At 38.4% G+C, this 25883-nt stretch overlaps 1 protein-coding gene across 7 annotated transcripts in view; it reads right to left on the minus strand.

Moving 5' to 3' along the window:
• The window catches only part of phf10 (PHD finger protein 10), a 216634-nt gene that overhangs the window by 182686 nt on the left and 8065 nt on the right, over window positions 1-25883 (minus strand). For 6 of the 7 annotated variants that reach the window (XR_005633000.1, XR_005633001.1, XM_039748276.1 and 3 more), the window contains exon 2: window positions 11170-11276. The exons of the other annotated variant lie outside the window; for it this stretch is intronic. Coding sequence is in view for 4 of the 6 variants with exons in the window: in XM_039748276.1 (XP_039604210.1) it covers window positions 11170-11276 (107 nt within the window). In the remaining 2 variants the exon portion in view is untranslated. The remainder of the gene's footprint in view (window positions 1-11169; window positions 11277-25883) is intronic. 7 annotated transcript variants of the gene reach the window in all.

Below are 25883 nucleotides of genomic sequence, written 5' to 3' on the forward strand. Positions count from 1 at the left end.
CTCAATAAGTCATCCTCCCTCGCCTTACTTTTTACCGCTCATCTAATGAATACACTGAGTATGGCTTTACCAAAACAATCATTGATGGCTAATAAAGTATCCATTATTCGAGTATGTAGATCGGGATATATATATATACATATATATATACCCGCGTATCGCAGCGAGAAGTAGTGTGTTAAAAAGCTAGAAAAGAAAAGGGAACATTTTAAAAATAACGTAACATGACTGTCAATATACAGTATTTGTTTTGTGAGTGTTACTGAGTGTTGCTGTCATCAAGGATTTGATTATCATTATTTCTTTCAATCAGGTTCGTATTTGTAGGATGTGTTGTGTTCAAGTTACATTCCGTGTTTGTCAATCGCTGTAAAGATGACAGGTTTCATTCATCGATTCGCTTCTTACTGCATCAATAAACAGCTCGCCTTCTTCTTTATCTGAGACCTGACACACTGCATGCACGGTTTTTTACACTGTCTTCCTTTAGCGGACATTGACTTTTTCCAACGTGTGCTTTGTTTCCGCAGTAGTTGGATTTATGAATATGCTTGTATGTATCAGACGCTTCATATTTTTTGCTGCCTTTTCAATTGTGTAATTCGGTTTTTGTTCAGCGCTCTTTGGAACTGTTGCTTTTATCTGTGCACGCGCCAGTTCACGGAGCCGCTCGTGTACATGCATCGAAGGTTCCCAGCTGTGCTGGTGCCATCTCGCTATGTCCATGGCTGTATTTAATGTTACCTTAGTCCTGGCACTTAAAACTTTCTCTCGCAGTTTCGCTGAGTTTGTGTCAAACACCACCCTGACCATCTCATCTTCCTCTCCATAAGCACAGTCCTTCACCCGTGAATATTTAGTGGCAGTTTGCTATTGGATTGCCGCTGACGGACGGCCTTATATGGGCAGGGCACTAAATTACAAACGCCAGCGCAGCCTGTCTATGAACTTAATTTAAAGTGTAGGTTTACATCGTGCTTTGTTTCCAAGTAGCAGAACTCATGAATATGGTTGTATATGTCACTCGCCGCTTCTTATTGTTTCGCTGCCTTCTCAATTATATAATGCATGTTTTCTTCAGCGCTTTTTGAGGTCTTCCTGGTTTTCTATGTACTGCGTGATTACGGGGAGGCGTGATGATGTCACATAAACTCCGCCCACGGCGTTGAAGCTCATCTCCATTACAGTAAATGGAGAAAACTGCTTCCAGTTATGACCATTACGCTAGAATTTCGATATAAAACCTGCCCAACTTTTGTAAGGAAGCTGTAAGGAATGAACCTGCCAAATTTCAGCCTTCCACCCACACGGAAGTTGGAGAATTAGTGATGAGTCAGTGAGTGAGTGAGTGAGTGAGGGCTTTGCCTTTTTATATAGTATATAGATATATATATATATAGATATATATAGATATATATATATATATATATATATATATATATATATATATATATATATATATATATATATATACACACACATACATACATATATATATATATATATATATATATATATATATATATATATATATATATATATATATATATATACATACATATATATACTGCTCAAAAAGAATTAAAGGAACACTTTTTAATCAGAGTATAGCATAAAGTCAATGAAACTTATGGGAAATTAATCTGTTCAGTTAAGTAGCAGAGGGGGTTGTTAATCAGTTTCAGCTGCTGTGGTGTTAATGAAATTAACAACAGATGCACTAGAGGGGCAACAATGAGATGACCCCCAAAACAGGAATGGTTTAACAGGTGGAGGCCCTGACATTTTGCCCTCCTCATCTTTTCTGACTGTTTCTTCACTAGTTTTGCATTTGGCTACAGTCAGTGTCACTACTGGTAGCATGAGGCTGATACCTGGACCCTACAGAGGTTGCACAGGTAGTCCAACTTCTCCAGGATGGCACATCAATACGTGTCATTGCCAGAAGGTTTGCTGTGTCTCCCTTCACAGTCTCAAGGGCATCGAGGAGATTTTAGGAGACAAGCAGTTACTCTAGGAGAGCTGGAGAGGGCCATAGAAGGTCCATAACCCATCAGCAGGACCAGTATCTGCACCTTTGGGCAAGGAGGAACAGGATTAGCACTGCCAGAGCCCTACAAAATGACCTCCAGCAGGCCACTGGTGTGAATGTCTCTGACCAAACAACCAGAAAGACTTCATGAGGGTGACCCAAGGGCCCCATGTCCTCTAATGGGCCCTGAGCTCACTGCCCAGCAGCATGCAGCTCGATTGGCATTCGCCATAGATTACCAGAACTGGCAGATGCACCATTGGTGCCCTGTGCTTTTTACAGATGAGAGCAGGTTCACCCTGAGCACGTGACAGAAGTGAAAGGGTCTAGAGAAGCCATGGAGAACATTATGCTGCCTGTAACATCATTCAGCATGAGCAGTTTGGTGGTGGGTTAATGATTGTCTGGGGAGGCATATCCATGGAGGGTCACACAGACCGCTACAGGCTTGACAAAGGCACCTTGGCTGCCATTAGGTATCAGGATGAAATCCTTGGACCCATTGTCAGACTCTATGCTGGTACAGTGGCTCCTGGTGCACGACAATTCCTGGCCTCATGTGGTGAGAGTATGCAGGCAGTTCCTGGAGGATGAAGGAATTGATACAATTGACTGGCCACTACACTTTCCTGACCTAAATCCAATAGAACACCTCTGGGACATTATGTTTTGGTCCATCCAATGCCACCAGGTTGAACCTCAGACTGTCCAGGAGCTCAGTGATGCCCTGGTCCAGATCTGGGAGGAGATCCCCCACAACACCATCTGTCATCTCATTAGAAGCATGCACCGATGTTGTCAGGCATGTATACAACAACACAGGGACCATACAAAGTGCTGCGTACAATTTTGAATTGCTGCAATTAAATTTTGGCAAAATAGACTAGCCTGCCACATAATTTTTCACTCTGATTTTTGGGGCGTCTTTGAATTCAGGGCTCTGTAGGTTGATCATTTTCATTTCCATCAAACTATGTGGCATTCTTTCGTTCGTAACACATTACCCAGTCTATATCAGTATAGATATCCAGGAGGATTTCTTTTTCCCATTTAGATCTGATGTGTTTTCAAAGTGTTCTTTTAATTTTCTGGAGCAATTTATATATATATATATATATATATATATATATATATATATATATATATATATATATATATATATATATATATATATACCAGCGAGCGAGAAGTAGTGTGTTAAAGAAGTTATGAAAAAGAAAAGGGAACATTTTAAAAATAACATGACATGATTGTCAATATACAGTAATTGTTTTGTGAGTGTTATTAAGTGTTGCTGTCATCAAGGATTTGATTATCATTATTTCTTTCAATCAGGTCTGATTTGTAGGATGTGTTGTATTCAAGTTACATTTCGTGTTTGTCAATCGTTGTAAAGATAACAGGTTTCATTCATCGATTCGTTTCTTACTGCATTAATAATCAGCTCGTCTTCCTCTTTATCTGAGACGTGACACACTGCATGCACAGGTTTTTTTTTTTACACTGTCTTCCTTTAGCGGGACATTGACTTTTTCTACCGTGTGCTTTGTTTCCGCAGTAGCTGCACTTATGAATATGCTTGTATGTATCAGACGCTTCATAATTTATTGCTGCCTTCGAAAACTTTCGCAGTTTCGCCGAGTTTGTGCCAAACACCACCCTGACCATCTCATCTTCCTCTGCATAAGCACAGTCCTTCACCTGTGAATATATAGTGGCAGTGTTTCTACTGGATTGCCGCTGACGGACGGCCTTATATGGGCAGGCACTACATTACAAATGCCAGCGGCAGCCTGTCTATAAACTTAATTTAATATAAACTTACGGTTCACGCTGTGCTTTGTTTCCGCAGTAGCTGTACTTATGAATATGCGTTTATTTATGAATACGCTTGTATGCATCACTTGCTTCACAATCTTTTTCTGCCTTCTCAATTGTGAAATGGCGTTTTTTGTTCAGCGCTGTTTGGGGGTCTTCCTTGTTCTCTACGTACTTATGTAGGAGGCGTGATGATGTCACACGAAACTCCGCCCCCCACAGCTTTTGAGCTCAACTCCATTACAGTATATGGAGAAATATACCTTCCAGTTATGACCATTACGCGTAGAATTTCGAAATGAAACCTGCCCAACTTTTGTAAGAAAGCTGTAAGGAGTGAGCCTGCCAAATTTCAGCCTTATTATATATACATATCAATGACAAAACAATTACATTAACAATCATCTTACGTTATTTTTAAAATGTTTCCTTTTCTTTTTCATAACTTCTTTAACACACTACTTCTCCGCTGCGAAGCACGGGTATTTTGCTAGTGGAACATAAAATATACTAATAAAAGGCAAAGCCCTGACTGACTGACTGACTCACTGACTGACTCACTGACTGACTCACTCATCCATCACTAATTCCCCAACTTCCTGTGTAGGTAGAAGGCTGAAATTTGGCGTTTGTCATGCCCACGGGTAATGCGGGATACAAGTTTAATTAGAGGAAGCAGGATATAAACGAGAGTTTTGATCACTTTGTAACTAAGTTAAAATTGCAGGTAAAGGGCTGTGCTTATGCAAATTCCGAGAGACTGTGTTTGTGGGGGATTGACAGTTAAGGCGGGTGGGGGAGTCATGTCATCATCACCCCTCCCATTCACCTCATTTCGCTCTGAGCTGAGCTCCGCAGCCAACGCCGTGACTTTGTGACGCTGCTACCAAATACTCACAGAAAAATCCACAAGTTAATACATACGCTGTCTGTAGAGTTTCTCCACACTGAATCCTCCAGGCACTACTTACAAAAGGTTACACTGACAATCGTGTTACGTTGTTTTTAAAATGCTTCCTTTTCTTAGCACAAGCACAGCTGAGAAGCTTCGATGCATGTGCTCCATACCGCGTTAAAAAATAATGTATTTAATCACACTTTCAATTCCAAGCAAAGGGAAACTTCAGTCAATGCATGATTTCCTGGTACACCGATTACATTGATCAGCGTTTCCCGATTCATTTTACCCTCGCATCCAATTGGTTTGAGAAGTATGAAAAAATATGAGGTTAACAAAGAAAAACAGATCACCAATTGAATCTTTATGAATAATCGATTCGCCATCAATAATTGTTTTGGTAAAGCCATACTCAGTGTAATCCTCCTTCCATTTTATAAATTTTCAGCCACTAGCCATGATTAAATGAACGTAAAAAAGTAAGAGCGAAGCGAGGGTGACTTATTTAGGCAGGCAGGCGACTCCTCAATAGCTTGAATTTGGATATATATATATATATATATATATATATATATATATATATATATATATATATATATATATATATATATATATATATATATTGATATTTGGATATATTCTATTTAGTCCCCAGAAATATCTTTGGTAGGAATGGAAGTTGAATTTAGTCTTTAAATTTCTATGGTAAAGAAATAGTTATGCAATGATGACTAAATCTAACTAGACTTTATATATTCAGGTTTTGACTTTATATATTCAGGAATGACTTTATATATTCAAGTTTGCACTTTATATATTCCAGCGATGACTTTATGTATTCAAGTTTTGACTTTATATATTCAGGAATGACTTTATATATTCAGAAAATCAATGTATTTGCCTGTTTGGCACCCCATAGTATATGTGTCTATGTATATATGTACACATGTATGTGTATATATATTGTGGCATCCAGCCGGGGCTGGAGCCCGGCCGGGACGCCCAGGAGGACCGGAGGAGGGCTTGTATCTCCTATAGATATAGATATATAGATAGATATATATATAGATAGATATATATATAGATATATATATATAGATATAGATATATAGATAGATATAGATATATAGATAGATATAGATATATAGATAGAGATATATATATATATATTATATACACTGTGTGCACAATTATTAGGCAAGTGAGTATTTTGACCATATCATCATTTTTAATGCGTATATTCCAACTTCAAGCTGTATTAACTTGAATGCTTATTGGATTTAAGCACGTCAGGTGATTTGTATTTGTGTAATGAGGGAGGGTGTGGCCTAAGGAGATTAACACCCTATATCAAGGTGTGCAGAATTATTAGGCAGCTAGTTTTCCTCGGGCAAAATGGGCCAAAAAAGAGATTTAACTGACTCTGAAAAGTCAAAAATTGTAAAAGTCTTTCAGAGGGATGCAGCACTTTTGGAATTGCTAAGATATTGGTGTGTGATCACAGAACCATCAAACATTTTGTTGCAAATAGTCAACAGGGTCGCAAGAAACGTGTTGAGAACAAAAGACGCAAATTAGCTGCCAAAGATTTGAGAAGAATCAAACGTGAAGCTACCAGGAACGCATTATCCTCCAGTACTTTCATATTCCAGAGCTGCAACCTACCTGGAGTGCCCAGAAGTACAAGGTGTTCAGTGCTCAAAGACATGGCCAAGGTAAGGAGGGCTGAAACCCAACCACCACTGAACAAGAAACATAAGTTGAAACGTCAAAACTGGGCCAAGAAATATCTGAAGAACTTTTTCAAAGGTTTTATGGACCGATGAGATGAGAGTGACTCTTGATGGACCAGATGGATGGACCTGTGAATCAGTAATGGGCACAGAGCTCCACTCCAACGTGGAGGTGGGGTACTGGTATGAGCTGGTATTTTTAAAGATGAGCTAGTTGGACCTTTTTGCATTGAAGATGAACTCAAAATCAACTCCCAAACCTACTGCCAGTTTTTCGAAGACCCTTTCTTCAAACAGTGATACAGGAAGAAGACCATGATTTTTATGCAGGCCAATACTCCATCACTTGCATCGAAGTTCTCCACTGCGTGGCCAGCCAGTAAAGGCCTTAAAGATGAAGGAATAATGACATGGCCCCTTCCTCATCTGACCTAAACCCTATCGAGAACTTGTGGGCACTTCTTAAACGCTAGATTTACGGGGGAGAAAAACAATACACCTCTCTGAAGAGTGTCTGGGAGGCTGTAGTCACTGCTCCACAAAAAGCTGATCGTCAACAGATCAAGAAACTGACAGACTCCATGAATGGAAAGGCTTATGACTGTTATTGGAAAGAAGGGTGGCCATATTGGTCTTTGATTGATTGATTTATTTTTTTTGAAATGTCACAGATGTTTATTTGTAAATTTTGAGGTGTTTGTTTATTATTCTCACTATAACAGATGAAAATAAACAAGTGAGATGGTAAAATTTTCATTTTTCCTTTAGTTGCATAATAAATTTGCACACTAATAGTTGCCTAATAATTGTGCGCACATATGTATTCCCCTGATGATGTTCACACTCACATTTCCGTTGTGAAACATTCAGGTTTCAGGTTTATTAACATTTTGGATTGACTGATAGCACTGTGTTTGTTCCATATTAAAATTAATCCTCAAAATACAACTTGCCTAATAATTGTGCACACAGTGTGTGTATATATATATATATATATATATATATATATATATATATATATATACATATATATATATATATATATATATAGATATATATATATATATATATATATATATATACATATATATATATATATATATATATATATATATATATATATATATATATATATATACACAGTATATATATATATATATATATATATATATATATATATATATATATATATATATATATATATATATATATATATATATATATATATATATATATATATATATATATATATATATATATACACAGTATATATATATATATATATATATATATATATATATATATATATATATATATATATATATATATATATATATATATATATATATATAATAAAATATATATATATATATATATATATATATATATATATAAATAAAGGGGAGCTTTTGTCAATGCATGATTTCCTGGTACACCGATTACATTGATCAGCGCATCCCGATTCATTTTACCCTCGCACCACCTTAGTTTGAGAAGAAGTATGAAAAATATGAGGTTAACACAGAAAAACAGACCACCAATTCAAGCTTTATGAATAATCGATTCGCCATCAATAATTGTTTTGGTAAAGCCATCCTCCTTCCATTTTATAATTTTTCCGCCACTAGCCATGATTAAAAGAACGGTAAAAAAGTAAGAGCAAACCAAGGGTGACTTATTTAGGCAGGCATATATATGACAGCAACACTCATGACAATGTCAATCATGTTACGTTATTATTAAAATGTTTACTTTTCTTTTTCATTACTTCTTTAACACACTAATTCTCTGATGCGAGGCGCGGGTATTTTGCTAAATTTATATAATATATGAATGACCTCCAAAGAGCACTGAGACTTTTGATATCATGAACGTGTGTACAAAAACTGGGGTCTCCTGCCAAGCAAAAGTCGAGCAGCCAGCGCGCGTGCATAGCTGTGCCGGCCTTTGAGACGCTGACTGCGCTTCTGCCTTAAGTCAAAGTGAGCACTTTTAATTTTTTTCATCCTCCCCTTGCTCTATAGCCCAGACAAGTGCAAACACGGGACCCCTTTTCTACACCACGGCAAAATAATATTAAGGCGATTCACGCTTTCTTTTGCACGTATACGATTATGAGGTCCTCAGCTCGGATTATGAAGACACGCACACGAGTGGAGGACTGACAATGCCATCACAACCGATTAATGGCGGGACGTCTCACCAGTCTACACAAGCCCCGCCGCGACTGACCCCAAAAGGCGATCATAACGTCAGCGAACACATCTCTCTATACTATATAAAAGAAAAAGGCAACTTTCCTTTCTTTACACCTTTTTTCCTTTTATCCCAAACCAAAGCCTTTCTCTCTTAACACTGCAGAGGACACAAAAATAATTTTCTTTAATTGCCGGTAAGGCACATTACCAGAGGCACAAATTTGAACGTTCACATAGAAAATGTAATTTCTATACCACAGCCGTCGTGTAGCACCTTTCAAAAGGGATCTACTACCGAGAGATGATCCATATACATTTTAGCTGCTGTTAGTTCTACTTACCTGTTGTGTTACACAGTCTTTAAAATGTAGTTTACCCGCAACCATCAAAGATCATTCTTGTCTGTTTTGCATTAATTTATTTATTTGACATTTATTGTGATGTTTTCAGAGTATCTTACATAAATGATTGGGCTTTGTTAATGTGTAGCCTGTGAACAAACCTAGAATTTGAAAATTAACTGGACTCATGTTACTTGTAATCAATTATTTGTAACTGAGAGATTTTATTTCGGGCACTGTGCAACTTTGTGAACTTGAGCTTTCGAGTTTCTCCGACACGCTATGTCAGTCGATCAGCTTCCTTTTGTTGGTTATACCACTGTTTAAACCAACAAATAGTACATTTTTCCTTGCCTCCACTTGGTATTCACTGAAATTCTTCCATTTCCCCTCTTGCTTTTCCCATTGTCTTTTGACAGAACACTCAGCTTAAGAGCTATTTATATTGATTTGCATATTCAAAGAGGCATAATTCTGGAAGGAGTTGGGGAAGGACAGCAGGCGTGTGCACGAGCGTTACTTTTCACGCTGACCGGGATTTATGTAGCGGAAGAACGCGGAAGTTGGCAAACGCACAGATTTAAGCATCTTTTGGCTTTTGTGCTTATGTCATGTTATAGTGTGAGTTCTACGCACGCTGTATGCATGAGGCCCCTGTTGATTGTAAGTAGTTGAACATCCTTATATAGAGTTACAGATGTACTGGTGTCTCTGCCATTTTCCTTTACTGAACTGATGCTACAAACACCATTTCAGTTCTGGTTTCAGGTTTGGAAATCTCCATCTGCAGCTGTCCCAGAACAAACCTGCGACCTGCTTCATCTTTTGCCTTTGCAGTTTAACCACTAACCCCGATTCACAGAGCTTAGCTGGGGTCAGTGGCAATTTGATCTGCCACACAACACTTTATCTCAGTTACATGAGCCTGAAGCTCCACTGACATCCATGTATCCAGTGATATTGAAGCTGCAGAGGTGGCAGTGTTTCATTAGTCTCCTGAAGAGTTGAAGTGTTGAAAACGTCACTTAAGACCCCAAAAATCTGTCTCGGAGCTTCTCTAGCAAATCCTCTGAAGAACCAAGTATATCTGGTTTAGGGCTTCATGGCACTCTGTGCTTTGATAAGTCGGATGGTAAGTCTTCTTGTCACCCTGTTCCTCTTACCAATGTAGCACTGGTGCCCAGTGCTACAATGGACTCTCTTTGTCTTTACGTGGATTTTTTTATGTGGGTTGCTATCCTTAAAATGAAAATCTGCCATTGCGGGCTTGTAGTTTTTATAGGCTCACCTGCTGCTAGTGATGGAATATCAGCTTATACAATGAATGACTAATACTAGGTGAATGCAGCTTGTCAGCACCGTTACAAGATTAAGAACTGTGAATTTTATTTCCAGTACAATAAATTGAAAGTACAGATTTTCACATTCACAAGTGCTAGAGACAGAAGAAGGGCTTACTGTAACACCATAACCACCTCTGAAATTACCACTTTTTTGATACCGTGTACATCAGCAAGGTACTTTATGATTCCTGATGTCTACCTATTATAAGACTGCTGTTCATATGCTGCTTACATTTAAGATGGTTATCCACACATTAGCTACAAGTCAAAAAATATGTTCTGTGTGCCCATAATAAAAAAGGCAGTTTCTGCATTATTTTTAGGCCTTCCTCCACCTAAAAACACTAGTAACTCTTTTACCACTGAACTGTTCATACAGGTAAATGAAAATACTAAATGTCTTTTTGGACTCGGACTGCAGCAGCATATATGCGACCATGGCAAGATTTTCCTGAAGTAAACAAACTTATAACAAGAAATGTGAGAAAGTTTTCTCCTATAAAAAAAAAACAGGGGTGAATTCAAACATGCATTACTTTTTAACTAAAAATACTAAATTGAAGCAAATTTGCACTGTATGAAACACTACGATTGGTAAGTAATTGTGAAAGTGGCTAGAATAAAAATTTGCATTAACAGCCCTTCAGGAACCAAGTTTGACACCCCTGCTACAATCCAGTCTGTTTACTTCGTAAAAGTACACATGAAGTGTTCTGTATATTACAAAAAATGCAATGCAGTAACTTAACACTGGTGTCTACAATATTACAACAGAAAAACACTAATGGTATTCTAATAAAACTCACCCTAAATCTTGGCTAGAAGCATCACAACTTCTAGAGCTATCACCAGATCCCATTCTGCGACGTTTAGGTGCCTGACTGCCATCATTGGAATTCTCACAAACATCATCCTAAAAAGTAATAATAATTACTTAATATATTTTATATATCTTTGCCAAGGTAGATCCTTGACTTCCTGTGCTAAATACATTGAAGACAGGAAATCAGATGACAATCTGTTGTGATTTAATCCCAATTACCAATTATCAGTGAAGTGCCAAGTTATATGGGTTTAAATTAAAAGGAATAATATAATTAATACACAAAAAAGCAAGGCAATTTAAATTAAAAACAACAATACAAATCAATAATATGCAAAAATTAATTCCTGTTGATTCATGTCACTTTTTCATCTAAAACTAGAATCCCTGAAGCCTATGAAAAAAGTCGAAATCCTGGACCACCTTCAATTCTTTTGCACCTCTTCATCAGCGTCTTTCTTTTGCAAATTTGTCGATCAGCCCAAGCTATAATACAGAGGTTGGGCAAGATCGGGAAAAAAAAAATGTTTAAATGACAACTCATATTCAAATGACATAGCGTTTTTTTAAGTAAATTGCATTCTCATGCATGGATATGTGCATGTGTGCATGAGAGAGGCAGAGACAGATTTGATATCATTCAAGTGGTTACTGGAATATAAAATAAACACTTTCACAAAGGTATAATGAAAAATGTGAGCTTTAATTCAAGAATAAAACTGAATAAAAAAAAATTTAAGTACAAAGATACCAAGAAGACATGATTCATCAGCATTTGTGTGTCTGCCTATATCCCCTTCAGCGATACCTCTTACAAGTAGCAAAACTTACACCGGCTGTTACAGACTCAAAGCAAATGTACTGTATGTTTTTATTATACAAGAGTACTAACAGAAGCTCACTACTCAATATGTAGAATGCTGGTAAGACCCGGAATCAAACCTTCAACCTCTTAATTCAGAAGCAGCCATTCTTACCTCTACACCAGCCATGCAATTGGAATTTGAGCTTTGGTTTTTATATATTGGCAGCAACAGGTAAATTGAAAAATTTATTTTTTTTTGGTTACATTTTTGAATAATAATTTTGTTATACCTTTTGTAAAAGTATTTGATATTTGTACTTCAGTCTTCACACATTACACGTCAACATTTTATTAGTTTTTAGAATAACATGGAAAAATATTCTGTGTTCAACATTTTTTGCCTCACATTTCCTGTCATCCTACATTTACCCATGTTGTAGACACGGAACACACATAAAATACATGTATTCCAAATAACTATAAATTATTTGCCCTATAGAACTCAAGGCACCTCATACCTAGATAAACAGACTTAAGCTGGGGGAACTTCAGCTGCGTTGGTTTGGACGGGCTGTTGGGTACGGGGTGGTCTGGCATAGCAAGCTGCTTATGCTGATTGACACATTTGCAAAACAAAGACACTGATGGAGAGGTGCAAAGGAATTTAAGGTGGCCCAGGATTGCAACTTTTTTCGTAGGCTTCAGGGATTTTAGAGTTAACATACAAAATGTACCAGAGACAACAAGAAGCAACTACACAATAACATTAAATAAGCTATAGAAGAGTCAGTAACACTGAATGAGGAGTATTACGTGTACTATAGCGTAAAATATTTTTAATTTATATGTCCCTCCACCAATTCGAACTACTGGTGAAAATTGAGATCATATCTTCCAAATGTATATGGATTGCAAAAGCATCAACATTTAACAGATAAACCTAAATCACTACAGGTTGATTTGAGGGTATCAGTTCCGAATGTACCCTTTGCACTTTTACTCTCTTACCAGTCTGAACTAAAGTATTACTCCCTTCTTGGTTACAACTGGATACTAATTAGAATAAAAGTCATGGGAAATAGAGATAAAGATTAACATCTACAAATGAAAAGAACTTGTTACACTGTGCTGTTACATAGTACACAACTAGTTACTACAGTACACAACTTATTACACAGTGCTGAAAAAAACATTAAGCCTACACCACCAAGTTTTCCAAACAAAAAAGGGAGGATATTACAAAGATGGTTAAGAAGGAGGACGATAGTTTAGTACATTGCATACAGTGGAAGAGAATTTAATACCAATTATTTGGATGCATTTGAAAATTAGGATAACTCAGTAGGTGTTGAATGAGCTGTTAATCAACATAACCAGCACATCTCCGAGAATGTGCGGGGAAACTGAATACAGATGGAGACAACATCCAAGCTCCACATTGACAGCAGTCAAGTACAAGAATCAAGCCAAGGACGCTAGATATATGAGTGTGCTCCACTACCTACTGTACCACTGTATCACATGTGAGGAAGAAGGTATTGAATCCGTCTATCCATCTGTTGTTCTTTGCCAAAAATAAAATGCTCAAAGCTAAGACAGATGTCTTGAAAAAAACATTCTTGTCTTAATAAAATGTAAAAAGTAGTGAACTTTCTACTGTGAAAAGAAGAATGATCCTAGGGAATTTTTGTTTTGTTCTTCTATTTTTTAGATTGCCCTACAGAAAATAGGAGAATTTCTGTTTTACTACCACCCAGAGACACCAAACAAACGTAGAAAAATGTATAAGGTCTGAGAAGAAAAACTGATTGCCTTTAGAAATGGCAGTAATTAATCAAATAGTTTGGAAAGGCTCCAACTTTATTTCCCTTACCTTCCTCTGTAGTGGAGGTTTCTGGCCTTAAAAGAACACCTGATGTAGGAAACAGATTAATGCTATTTTTTTGATAAACAGAAGAATTATAAAAAATATGCTAATTGCATATATATCAACAAAGAAGACAGAAGGCAGGAGAGGCAAAAATAACACAGAAGACACAGATTGTTTACTGGAATTGTGCAAGTTGTTGCTCCGAGTTCAAGTGAAGAACTCTTCTTGTGTTGGAGTGTATTCTTGTTGTTTTTACATCGTCCTTTGTTTGTGGTGTGATGTGATGCTGCCTTTCTCTGATCACTGTTAGGCTCATTCATGTGCTCTCTGCAACTTTAAGCCTAAAATGAATATCCAACTCTGATTTACACCTTTGTTATCAAATGAAGTACAGAGCTAACAAAAGCTTTGGTTGAGCTACAGTTATTTATTTTACTGTTCATTCAGGAATGCAGGTGGGAGTGAGGTGTAGCTCAATTTCTGCATCCCTGTTAAATATGGTCTTAACTTGTAGCCTTGTGTGCCTCTAAAAGCAAGCAAAAATAGACAACACTGACTTTGTCCTTGTAAGGGAAAATAAAGTACCTACCTGTTAATTTCTTATGAATTAAGGGGTTTTTGGTATTGTTGCGCCTAAATCACATACCCAAAGAGAAACAGTTATTATTCTGCTTATGTAATAAAGGAGCTGCAAATGGCTGAATAATGAATAATTATAATAAAAATAATAGCTTACACCAATATCAACTAAATAAAACACAATATTTGGCACATTGAAATTTCTATCCAAAAATGTGATTTTACAGTGCATAACTAAGACATTTTAAGATACACAACCCTACAATCAATTTTTTCTTGAGCTCCAATCTGTCAGTTATCGTACCAGGTTTAAATTTCAGATCCCATAGCACTGAAAAAGTACACAGATCAGCCAAAATTTAAAAGCATTGACAGCACTGTCATTACCTGTCAGGGGGTGGGATATATTAGGCAGTAAGTAAACAGTCACTTCTCGAAGGCGATGTGTTGGAAGCAGGAAAAACGGGCAAGCATAAGAATCTCAGCAACTCTGAGAAGTGCCAGACAATTTCCAAAACTGCAGGGCTTGTGGGTTGTTCCCAGTATGTAGTATCTACCAAAAGTGGTCCAAGGAAGAAACCAGCAAAAGAGTCACGGGTTCATGCTCAATGCTCACTAATGCGTGTGTGAGTGAAAGGCTATTTTGTCTGGTCTGATGCCACAGAAGAGAAACTGTACCACAAATTACTGAAAACCTTAATGCTCGCCATGACAGAAAGGCATCAGAACACACAGTGCATCACAGCTTGCTGCGTAGCCGCAGACCAGTTAGAAATCCCCTGCTGACCCCTATCCACAGGCAAAAGGAAAATAATGCGCATGAGTATCAGTTCTTAACTATGGAGCAACAGAAAAAAAGTGGCTTAGTCTGATAAATCATGGTTTCTTTTAGATCATGTGGACAGCCAGGTGCATTTACCAGGCAAACAGATGGCAGAAAAATGCACTACGGAATGAATGCAATCCGTAAAAGGTAGTGTGATGCTTTGGGCAATGTTCTACTGGGAGACATTGGGTCCTGTCATTCAAGTAGATGTTACTTAAAGGCCGGGTTTATAATCCATGTGATGCAATGTGTGAACCTAAGACATTTCTGCTACGCAAACGGTGTACTGTTTATACTTGTGTGCATATTTTATCTAAGTCTGGAAGATTCCACCAGGTGGCAGTGCGACACCATCACGGTGAGAAAACGTTCAGCTTCCTTGTGTTGTAAAATTGTCCAAAACATCCATTAAATTCCAAGAGCACCTTGCCACAATATCTCTGAAAAGGATGGATGTTTAATGATTACATCCATCAATCCAGGGATGCGCCCATTCCAGCATACATCAGGCGCAAAGCAGAAACAATCACTCCCATGGCATCAGCTCATCACAGGGTGAATACAGACACACACACATACGCTAGCATCATTTTAGCATCCCCAAATCTCCAAACCTACATGTCTTTGAAAGGAACCTGGAGCACACTGTGAAAACCCACCAGGAGAACCTCAAAACTCCAGGCAGGGAACACTAGGGACGTGACTCCCCGAGAGGCAGCAGCTCTACGCCCCCACATGTGTAATTATTAACAGTTTACATTATTTAAATGACGTTAACAACGTATCTGTAAAATGTAATATACATACTTTAATGCATTTCATCATGAAACTGATAGCAAGTATAAATCTAAGAACTCCAAAGGTGTAGAGAACTGGAATATCATAAATTTAATGTGTTCTGTGTGGTAATTGCTGCTTACTGCTGCTGTCAGTTCAGGAGAAAGCCCCAGAAGCACATAGCAATTAACAGCTAGGTGGATTTTAAGATGATGTTTATACATAATGGCAGGCCATTCCAAAGATAAGGTGCACAGTAAGCAAATGCTCTTTGACCAACTGATTTTTTCTTTAACTGATGAAATGACCAAAAGACCCTCATTAAGAGAGTCTATGGTTTAATTAATTCAGCTAGGTAAGGAAATGCAACTCCATGCATGGCCTTATACATTAAAGGAAGAACTTTAAAATCAGCTCTTGCTTGTACTGGTAACCAGTGAAGAGAAGCTATAATGGGTATTATGTACGCAATTTTCTTTTGGTTTTGTCAAGATTCTAGCTGCAAAATTCTGAAAAAGCTGAAGACTTCTAGTAGCAAAACTAGGAACACCAGAGAAAAGGGGATTACAATAATCAAAGGTAGAAAAACAAATGCATGTATTAATGTTTCAGCATCCTGCAGAGACAGAATAGACCAAATTCTTGCAATATTACAAAAATTAAAAAATGCTGACTTAGTATTAGCCTTGTTATGACACTGGAGTGTGAGACCATTATCAAAAATTACTCCAAAATTTTTAATGATTGAACTTTCACAGATAGAACAGTCATCAATATTAACAACTAGCAAAATACCCACGGTTCGCAGCGGCGAAGTACTGCCTTAAAATTTCTATTAAGAAGAAAATGAAACCTTTTTAAACTGAGGGAAAATATACCAATAATTATTTGTTAAGGATCTCTTTGTATGCCACGTTGTCAGTTCGGCCCTCCGTTTGTAATATGACCAAGCTGTGCGCCGAGCTTACTCTTGAGCATGCAACATATAGTTGGCCATGTGAAAAGCAATCTTGTCTCAAATCTCACAGCTTGGATTGCTGCTGTCATAATTGGTTTGAGTTTCATGGGGTGTTTCAATTACAACAATATTTGCAGGACTTGTGTTGAAGTGACATTCGGAATCTGTCAAGCGTTGTAAGCATACAACCGGTTTCATCGATAACTTCACATCCAGCTTTTGAGAGTTGAAACATTCATAAACATCAAAGTGTCCACTACTGAAATCATCACCTGTGAATCTAAGATGTTTAAGATGCATTGGCAGTTGTCCAAAGGTGTAAAATATTTGGCCATTTCGGTACACTTGAAAGCGACAACCGAACAATTCAGCGGCAGCCATCAACTCACATGCAGATACAAAGGTGAATGGGCTTAAGCATTTCACTCTTATAGTGCTCCTGTGTAGTATAATTATCTCCTGTACCGTCATCAGTCCACACCTTGAACCTGTTCCAGTCATTCAATACATAAGACACAATGTTCCTCCGGATATCAACAGTGAGCCTGATATGGTCATGCAATATGTAACACAGAGAGTGGAAAAGGCAGGTGCCATCTCCGGGCATGGAAACCACTCAGTAAGTGACGGTTCTTTGATCGATGGTGATCACCACGATAGACATGTTAATGGGGGTACGGTTGGAACGATATAGGAAATGGGTACCTGAACAATGTAAACTAAGTCTAAAATACCTATACAATAACTATAATTGTAATAAACGAACAATAAAACAGCGGAGAAGCCAAGGATTAAATAAAAAGGCTGCAGTTATCAGCACAGAGACGTGAATACCGTGGCAAAGCAAGGAAGGGAATGAAGAGACTGGAGCAACGGATGGCCTTATATAGGCAGGCAGCCAACAACGTGGGAGGCGTGGGCATGGGGGACCCAACACCGCCTCACACGGCGACCGAGCTGCAGGCTATGGACTTAAAATGTAAGTAAGTAGGATTCAGTTAGCGTTGGGAACCCACGTACCAAATTTCTTTAAGATGGGCCCATTGGTAACAAAGACTGTTGGAAAGTTCAATATGGCGTTCAACACTGGCGGTCACATTGTCCACCGTTATGACCGTTATGCGTAGAATAGAATTTCTAAATGAAACCCGCTTAACATTTGTAAGTAAGGTGTAAGGAATAAGCCTGCCAAATTTCAGCCTTCTACCTACACAAGAAGTTGGAGAATTAGTGACATTGGAAAGTTCAATATGGCGGCCGACAGTGGCGTCAAACCACCAAAATAGGTACCTACATCGGTTTCGGTTAGCGTAGGGAAGCCGCCTACCAAATTTTGTGAAGATGGGGCCATAAACAAGAAAGTTCAACATGGCGGACGTTGTCGACCGTTATGCATAGAATTTCGAAATGAAACCTGCTTAACTTTTTGTAAGTAAACTGTAAGGAATGAGCCTGCCAAATTTCAGCCTTCTACCTACACGGTAAATTGGAAAATTAGTGACGCTGGAAAGTTCAATATGGCAGCCCACAGTGGCATCATACCATTGAAATAAGTACGTACATCGGTTTCGGTTAGCGCAGGGAACTTGCCTACTAAATTTCGTGAAGATGGGGCCATAAATAAGAAAGTTCAACATGGCGGACGTTGTCGACCATTATGACCGTTACATGTAGATTTCGAAATGAAACCTGCTTAACTTTTGTAAGTAAGCTGTAAGGAATAAGCCTGCCAAATTTCAGCCTTCTACCTACATGGGAAGTTGGAGAATTAGTGATGAGTCAGTCAGTCAGTGAGGGCTTTGCCTTTTATTGGTATAGATGAAGCTCTCACACAAGTGTCCATATTTGGATCGTCTAACGACCAATAATTCTGTTTTATCAGCATTTAAGAGCAGAATGTTCATACTCATCCATTTTTTAATTTGTGACAGACATGCCTCTAAATGTAGCATCTGGGAAAGATCATTTGGCTTTACAGATATATAAGGCTGCGTATTGCCAGCATAACAGTGAAAATTAACACCATATTTACAAATAATGTCACCAAGGGGAAGCATATAGATTGAAAAAAGCATGGGGCCATGAACTGATCTCTGGGGTACACCAAACTTTACTTCAGTAAATTCACAGATTATATGGTTACTTACATGTTGGGATTTGATAAATAAGAGTGAAACAATGAAAGTACTGTCCCCTGGATGCCAATATATTTCTCCAAGCAACTTAAAAGTATGGCATGTTCTACAGTGTCAAAGGTCGCACTTAAGTTAAGAAGCAGTAACACTAACATCAAATTCGATTCAACAATGATCAAAATACGATTGATTATTCTGGTCAAAGCAGTATCTGTAGAAAGCCAGATTGAAATTTGTCAAAAAGATTATTGCAAGACAAGTAGGGATTAAGTTGATCAGCGATGGCTCTTTCAAGTAGTTTAGACATAAAAGAAATATTGCAAATTTGTTGATAATAATTCAAAATCATCAGATCCAAGTTAGGTTTTTTAAGTAATGGCTTACTAATAGAAGCTTTAAAAGTGGAGAGCAAAGAGCCAATTGAAAGCAACTTATTGATAATATTTAAAATAGGACCAATTAAACAAGGAGCCAGTTCCTTCAAAAGATAAGATGGTATTGGTTCTAATATGCAGGTTGTAGGTTTTGAAGCAGTTATCAGGCTGGACAAAGCCTCACGGGAAACTAATTCAAATTATGAAAAGTTGCAAGAGGTCCGAGTACTAGTGCCTGCATTCATTAAAGTATTAGAGATATCATGGCCATCATTCTAAGGGGAATGTACACAATTGATTTTATCTCAAATCAAGTCAATCATATTTATGAAAAATTTTAGAAATTCATCAACATTGAATGGAGAGCCATGTGCAGGAGCATACAATGTGAGCTTGATAATTGTATCAAACAAAAAATGGGGATTATTTCTATTAGTGTTAATCATAGTAGAGAAATTTTCTGTCCTAGTAGTTTAATACTTTCTATCCAGGGAAGATGAAAACCCTCTTGATTTGTCATACGCCACCTGGGCTCAAGTTTTCTACAAGTCTCTTTGAGTGCATGGATGTCATCTGAAAATCGTGATGTGGAATTCTTCTGGATACGTTTTCTTGTTATGAGAAGAGCAACAGAATCAAATAATTTAAGCAATGCATTACTCATATCAGTGAGATTATCAAGGAAATCATATTTTATACTACATGCATCAAGTATATCTGGTAGATGTTTATTCAATATAGACTAAACATAACTGTCAACACAGTGATAAGTATACGTACCAGGATTAGTACACTTAATTGGAGTACAGAGAGATACATTGAAAAAGACTCAGAAATTATCAGAAACTGGAACTTGAAAAATTGATGAAATATCAATGTCAATACCCTTTCTAAAGAAAAGGTCCAGTATGTTTCCACAGTTGTGAGAAGCATCCTTCACATGTTCGGTAAAATCTAAACTTGCAATAAGGTGTAAAAATTTCATTGCTTTAGAATCTGAAGAGTCATTATTATGCACGTTAGAAATCACCCAGTAAAATTTGACAAGAGCAATTGACAATAACTCAAAAAAACTCAGATAGGAAATTGGAGTTACGCTTAAGGGGGTCTATAAATAGTTCAAAAACATGTTGTTGAGTTCTGATAACCACAGCCAAGTATTCAAAACTTGAAAAATCTTCAAAAGTGGAATCTGTGTAGGTGAACAACTTAGAAAAGATAGTCGCAATTCCACATCCTTTCTTGCCTTGTCTAGCAGAAAAAAGGAACTATACTCTGGAGAAGAAGCCTCATTAAGTGTACATTTCAAAGACGAACTGTCAGGGGAATCATATGTGAAGCCTATGCTTCACCTGCTCAGTGAGGAGGTCCTGCAGCCAGAGGTTAAGGACTAAGAACTCACAAAAAACATTAAAAACTATTGCCCTCTGCTACTTGAATGACAAATACGATTATAGTGCTATTAATGACCTTCTGGACAGATCATCCCTCCTTGGGCCTCATTTTAAAACATATTATGTGAAACCCTGAGAAAGTTTATGCCATGAACATCAGAGGTGTGGCTGAAATAGTGCAAGAAAGCCAGAGCAGTACAGTTACTACACTTCATAGCTCTGTCAATACAAAAGCCAAAAAACAGAAGACTGGGCAGCTTCTTCAAGAAACCCTATTCTGTTGCAGCAGCTCACAGACCAACAATCTGTTGAAGCTGAACTGGAAAACCTCCAAGCTCCTTGCATGGAAAGTGAAACTAGTGCTCTGGAAAGGTGGAAGATTCACGCAACTGTATTTCCTAAATCAAGCCTCCTGGTTAAACGCTACCTCTGGATCCTTGCCACCAGTTCACCCTCAGAAAGGGCTTTTAGTACAGGAGGCAACATTGTAATCTGCAAAAAAACATCAATAAAGCCTGAGACAGTGAACAGTCCAGAGTTTTTAGCAAAAAACTTGTAGTGTTCAAGAGAAAATGTGTACTGCTTTTGTAGAAAAAAAACAAGAAAAAATCCTAAATTTTAGATACTGTTCTACCAAAGATTTTAAAGCAACAGAGAATAGAGGTATATAGTTATTGCAACTAGTAATGCAGATTTGGTTTGCACTGCGTAATGTTTGCAGTTTAACATTTTCACTTTTTTTGCACACTTTTTTCTACATTGATACATTGCATTGTTAATTTCTGAAAACTTGGAAATCAAAAGCAACTGGGATACTGGGAGTGGGAATTGATAAGGAAATTCTTAACGCCAAAAAGGAAAAAAAAATGTAGAATTAGCTTGATGTGTACACGTGGTTGTATTTGTTCAGACAATAGTTTTTTTTTTAATTTGCATATTCAGTTAACTTTTACTTCTCCCACCTGGAAAGGGACATTACACTGCTATGAGAAGTGGGATGAACCATCCCATAAAGACCACTGTCAGAGGAAGCAGAGGATGTGAGAATGGCAAAGAACTTTTCCTGCCACCCTGGGCGTTACTATATTGTAAAGAAGAACCTGTTGACAAACATGAGTAGCTGAGATCTTAGAGGGAAAGGCGCAAACTTCTGAGGTTGAAACTGGGGTGCTATAACAGGACTGGCAGTTGGGAAGCCTTTTGGAACAGGTCCACAGTTATTGCAGAGGCAAACAGTTGGGGGAATCGAGGAAAGACCAGTGCAGTAGGTGACAGCAGAGGAAGAAGAGACTTTGAAAGTCCTTGAGGTTGTTCTATGAGGAGATTAAATGGATTTGAGACAACTTTTGAAAGCCACTAAGCATCATTTCAAGCAGACAGAAACGATATTACGACTGCAAAGGCAATTGCATGAACTTGGCAGAAAGTAGAGTACCTGGAAACTTTCATAGCGGAAGTACAGGAGCTGGTGGGGCAAACCTATGCACACTTTCCCTGCAAGATCTGAGACAAATTGGTGCATGACGCATTTCTCTGAGGACTTGAACCTTAAGCCCTGTGCCACCTTGGTAACTTGCTCGACCCGCAACTCTAGGAGAGGTGCTCAAGTATGCTGTCAAATTCAAACATCATGGTGTGTGAGGGGGAATCAACCCATACTGAGGGTTGTGCGAGGGAGCCTGAAAGAACGTGTCGCCAGATGCCGTGTGACCATGTATTTTGCCTGGTAGTGGAGGCCAGTGGAAGAACACCTCCACTGGGAGTGAACCCTGTTGGAACATCAACTTCCTCCGCTACACCTTCTATCTGCTGTCGCTGCAGCAAACGCAGGCATCTTTGCTGATTTTGTCATTTCTGCCCATCAACTTGGCAGGTACCATGTTTCCCTGAAAATAAGACCAACTCCGAAAATAAGCCCTAGCATGATTTTAAAGCTGCTCTGTAATATAAGCCCTAGTCAAGATCATCAGCTGAAAAGTAAGGCACCAAAGGCCAGGTTTATACTTCACCTGATGCGATGCATGTGCAAGAAACATCGATTAAATTCCAAGGACACCTTGCCACAATATCTCTGAAAACAATTCAGGGATGTGCCCTTTCCAGCCGCATTGGTGCAAGACAGAAACAAAATCCCTGGACGAGGCATCAGCTTATCGAAAGGTGAACACAAGCACACATATACACTAACGTTATTGTAGCTTCACCAAATCCCCAAACCTTCATGTCTTTGGGTGGAAAACTGAGCACACTGTGGAAACCCACCAGGAAAACATGCAAACTCCAGGCAAGGATTACAAGGGACATGACTCACAGACCTCAATGCTACCGCTGTGCCACCCCATGTGTGTAACTATTAACAGTATTCATTATTTAAACAAAGTTAACGATTTATCTGTAAATGTAACATACATATTTTAATGCATTTCATCATGAAAGTGATATCAATTATAAATCTAAGAATTTTAAATGTGCAGAGAGCTGGAATATTATAAATTTAATGTGTTCTGTGAGGCGATACTGTTTGCCGCTCCTGTCAGGTCAGGAGGAAGCCCCAGAACGCGTAGCGATTAAAAACTGGGTCAGTTTTAAGATGACAATTATGACAGTCTGCTTTAATGATAAACTACGAGGTTAAACTGGACATTGAGGTTAAAGCCGAAATTTCCACTTTAATCACAAAAAAGACATTTTCATAATGTCCTTATTAATTTTTCTCCGTGGCTGAAATACGCTGCCGTACATTCTGATAGTATTGGGAAGGTTTTTTTTTTAAAAAAAAACATTGCACAGAAGATGGTATGCAAGATTTTTAAAATGTATTGTGTCATTACTTTGGGGAATATGCGACGCCCCACAAATGCATTTGTATGTCGGCATTTTGCTTCATCACATCGAACCACTCATGAAACATCGAAACATGAACATTGATCCTGGAAGATCCTAAAAGTGGCAAGAGTATCAAGAAATTCAGGTTGGAATTCAGGATTTGAATGTGGAGAGTTATGATGATATTCCATGACTGTATTTGGATAAATGCATCTTGTTGTACATGAATAAGTATAAGATATGCCCTGAAAATAAGCCCTAGTGCATCTTTTGGAGCAAAAATTAATATAAGACCCGGTCTTATTTTTGGGGAAACACAAACAAAACGGGGTTCAGGATGGTGTTCTTTGGTCCATACATGAAGGTGTGGGGTCTGGCTACTTTGGGATCAGTAAAATAGACTCCGACAGGTGTTCTATTTGGTGTGGTGCTGACAACATGTTGGAGACCACTGCCGCCTCTGCAATTTCTGCATAGTTCATAAGGGGCCCTCCAAACAATCAATTGTCCCCCTCCAACAATACCAAGTTGGTCCACCAATGGAGTGGGTCAGGATAGACATCCTGGAGTCTTTCCTCCATTCTTCACAGGAAAATAAGAGTATCCTGGTTGAGGCACTATTTCTCCAAGTGGCTGGAAGTCCATCCTGCTCCTAATGAGGAAACAGAAAATGTGGCAACTGCCGGGGTTGAGGACATGTTTAGTAGGTTCGGCATGCACCTGGAGCTCCATTCCAACCCGGGGCATAATTTTGAGAGCAAGGTTTTTCATCGTATGTGACCTCCTGCACATTCAAAAAACACACACCACCCATTTCCACCCCCAAAGCAACAGTCTGGCCAAGCGGTTCATCCATGCCTTGTTGTCTGGTCAGTTAGCTATAGTGGTCAACAAGGACCAATGTGAGTAGAATCAACAACTGCCCCTGGTTCTTCTGGCATTCCGGACAGCTGTGCAGGGATCAATACAGTGCACTCCAACCCTGTTAATGTTGGGTCAGGAGTTGAGGACCCTGACCTCTTTTGAATATGGTTTGTCAATGGGAGAGCAGCAGTCTGGACCAGAGTATGTGTGCGGTCTTGAGGACCGAATCGACATGCCCCTCACAATTGTGCAGGAGCATTTACACAAAATTAACCTAAACCAAAAGTGGCATTATAACCTCAGTGCAAGAGGACTCCCATACCACCTTGGCAATTAAGTGTGGGTGTATAGTCCCAAAAAGTGCTTGGGTAGTACTATGCCAAGTACTTGACAATGTGGGCGAGGTGGTATATACTGGGTGCAGATGTCAACAGAAGGGCATTGGGTGTTCCTGCTTCAGGATCAATTGGCACTTTAGCCAGGAAGGTTGGGCACTGCAGAAAGGACCAAGGAGACAACTGACTGGGATATCAATCAGAAAAAGTAGCCCATAATGTAAAACGCCCAGGGTCCTAGAAACTACTGAAATCATCAAAAAAAAAAAAAAAACTGAAATGTAGGGATGTCAGGTAATTCACAGGAATATATATATATATATATATATATATATATATATATATATATATATATATATATAAACTGCTCAAAAAAATTAAAGAAACACTTTGAAAACACATCAGATCTCAATGGGAAAAAGAAATCCTCCTGGATATCTATACTGATATAGACTGGGTAATGTGTTAGGAACGAAAGGATGCCACATCGTTTGATGGAAATGAAAATGATCAACCTAAAGAGCCCTGAATTCAAAGACGCCCCAAAAATCAGAGTGAAAAAATTATGCGGCAGGCTACCATTTTGCCAAAATTTAATTGCAGCAACTCAAAATTGTACGCAGCACTTTGTATGGCCCCTGTGTTCTTGTATACATGCCTGACAACATCGGTGCATGCTTCTAATGAGATGACAGATGGTGTTGTGGGGGATCTCCTCCCAGATCTGGACCAGGGCATCACTGAGCTCCTGGACAGTCTGAGGTGCAACCTGGTGGCATTGGATGGACCAAAACATAATGTCCCAGAGGTGTTCTATTGGATTTAGGTCAGGAAAGTGTGGTGGCCAGTCAATGGTATCAATTCCTTCATCCTCCAGGAACTGCCTGCATACTCTCACCACATGAGGCCAGGAATTGTCATGCTGCTGATGGGTTATGGACCTTCTATGGCCCT

This window comes from Polypterus senegalus, chromosome 3 (genome assembly GCF_016835505.1).
Source record: "Polypterus senegalus isolate Bchr_013 chromosome 3, ASM1683550v1, whole genome shotgun sequence".
NCBI classification, from domain to species: Eukaryota; Metazoa; Chordata; class Cladistia; order Polypteriformes; family Polypteridae; genus Polypterus; species Polypterus senegalus.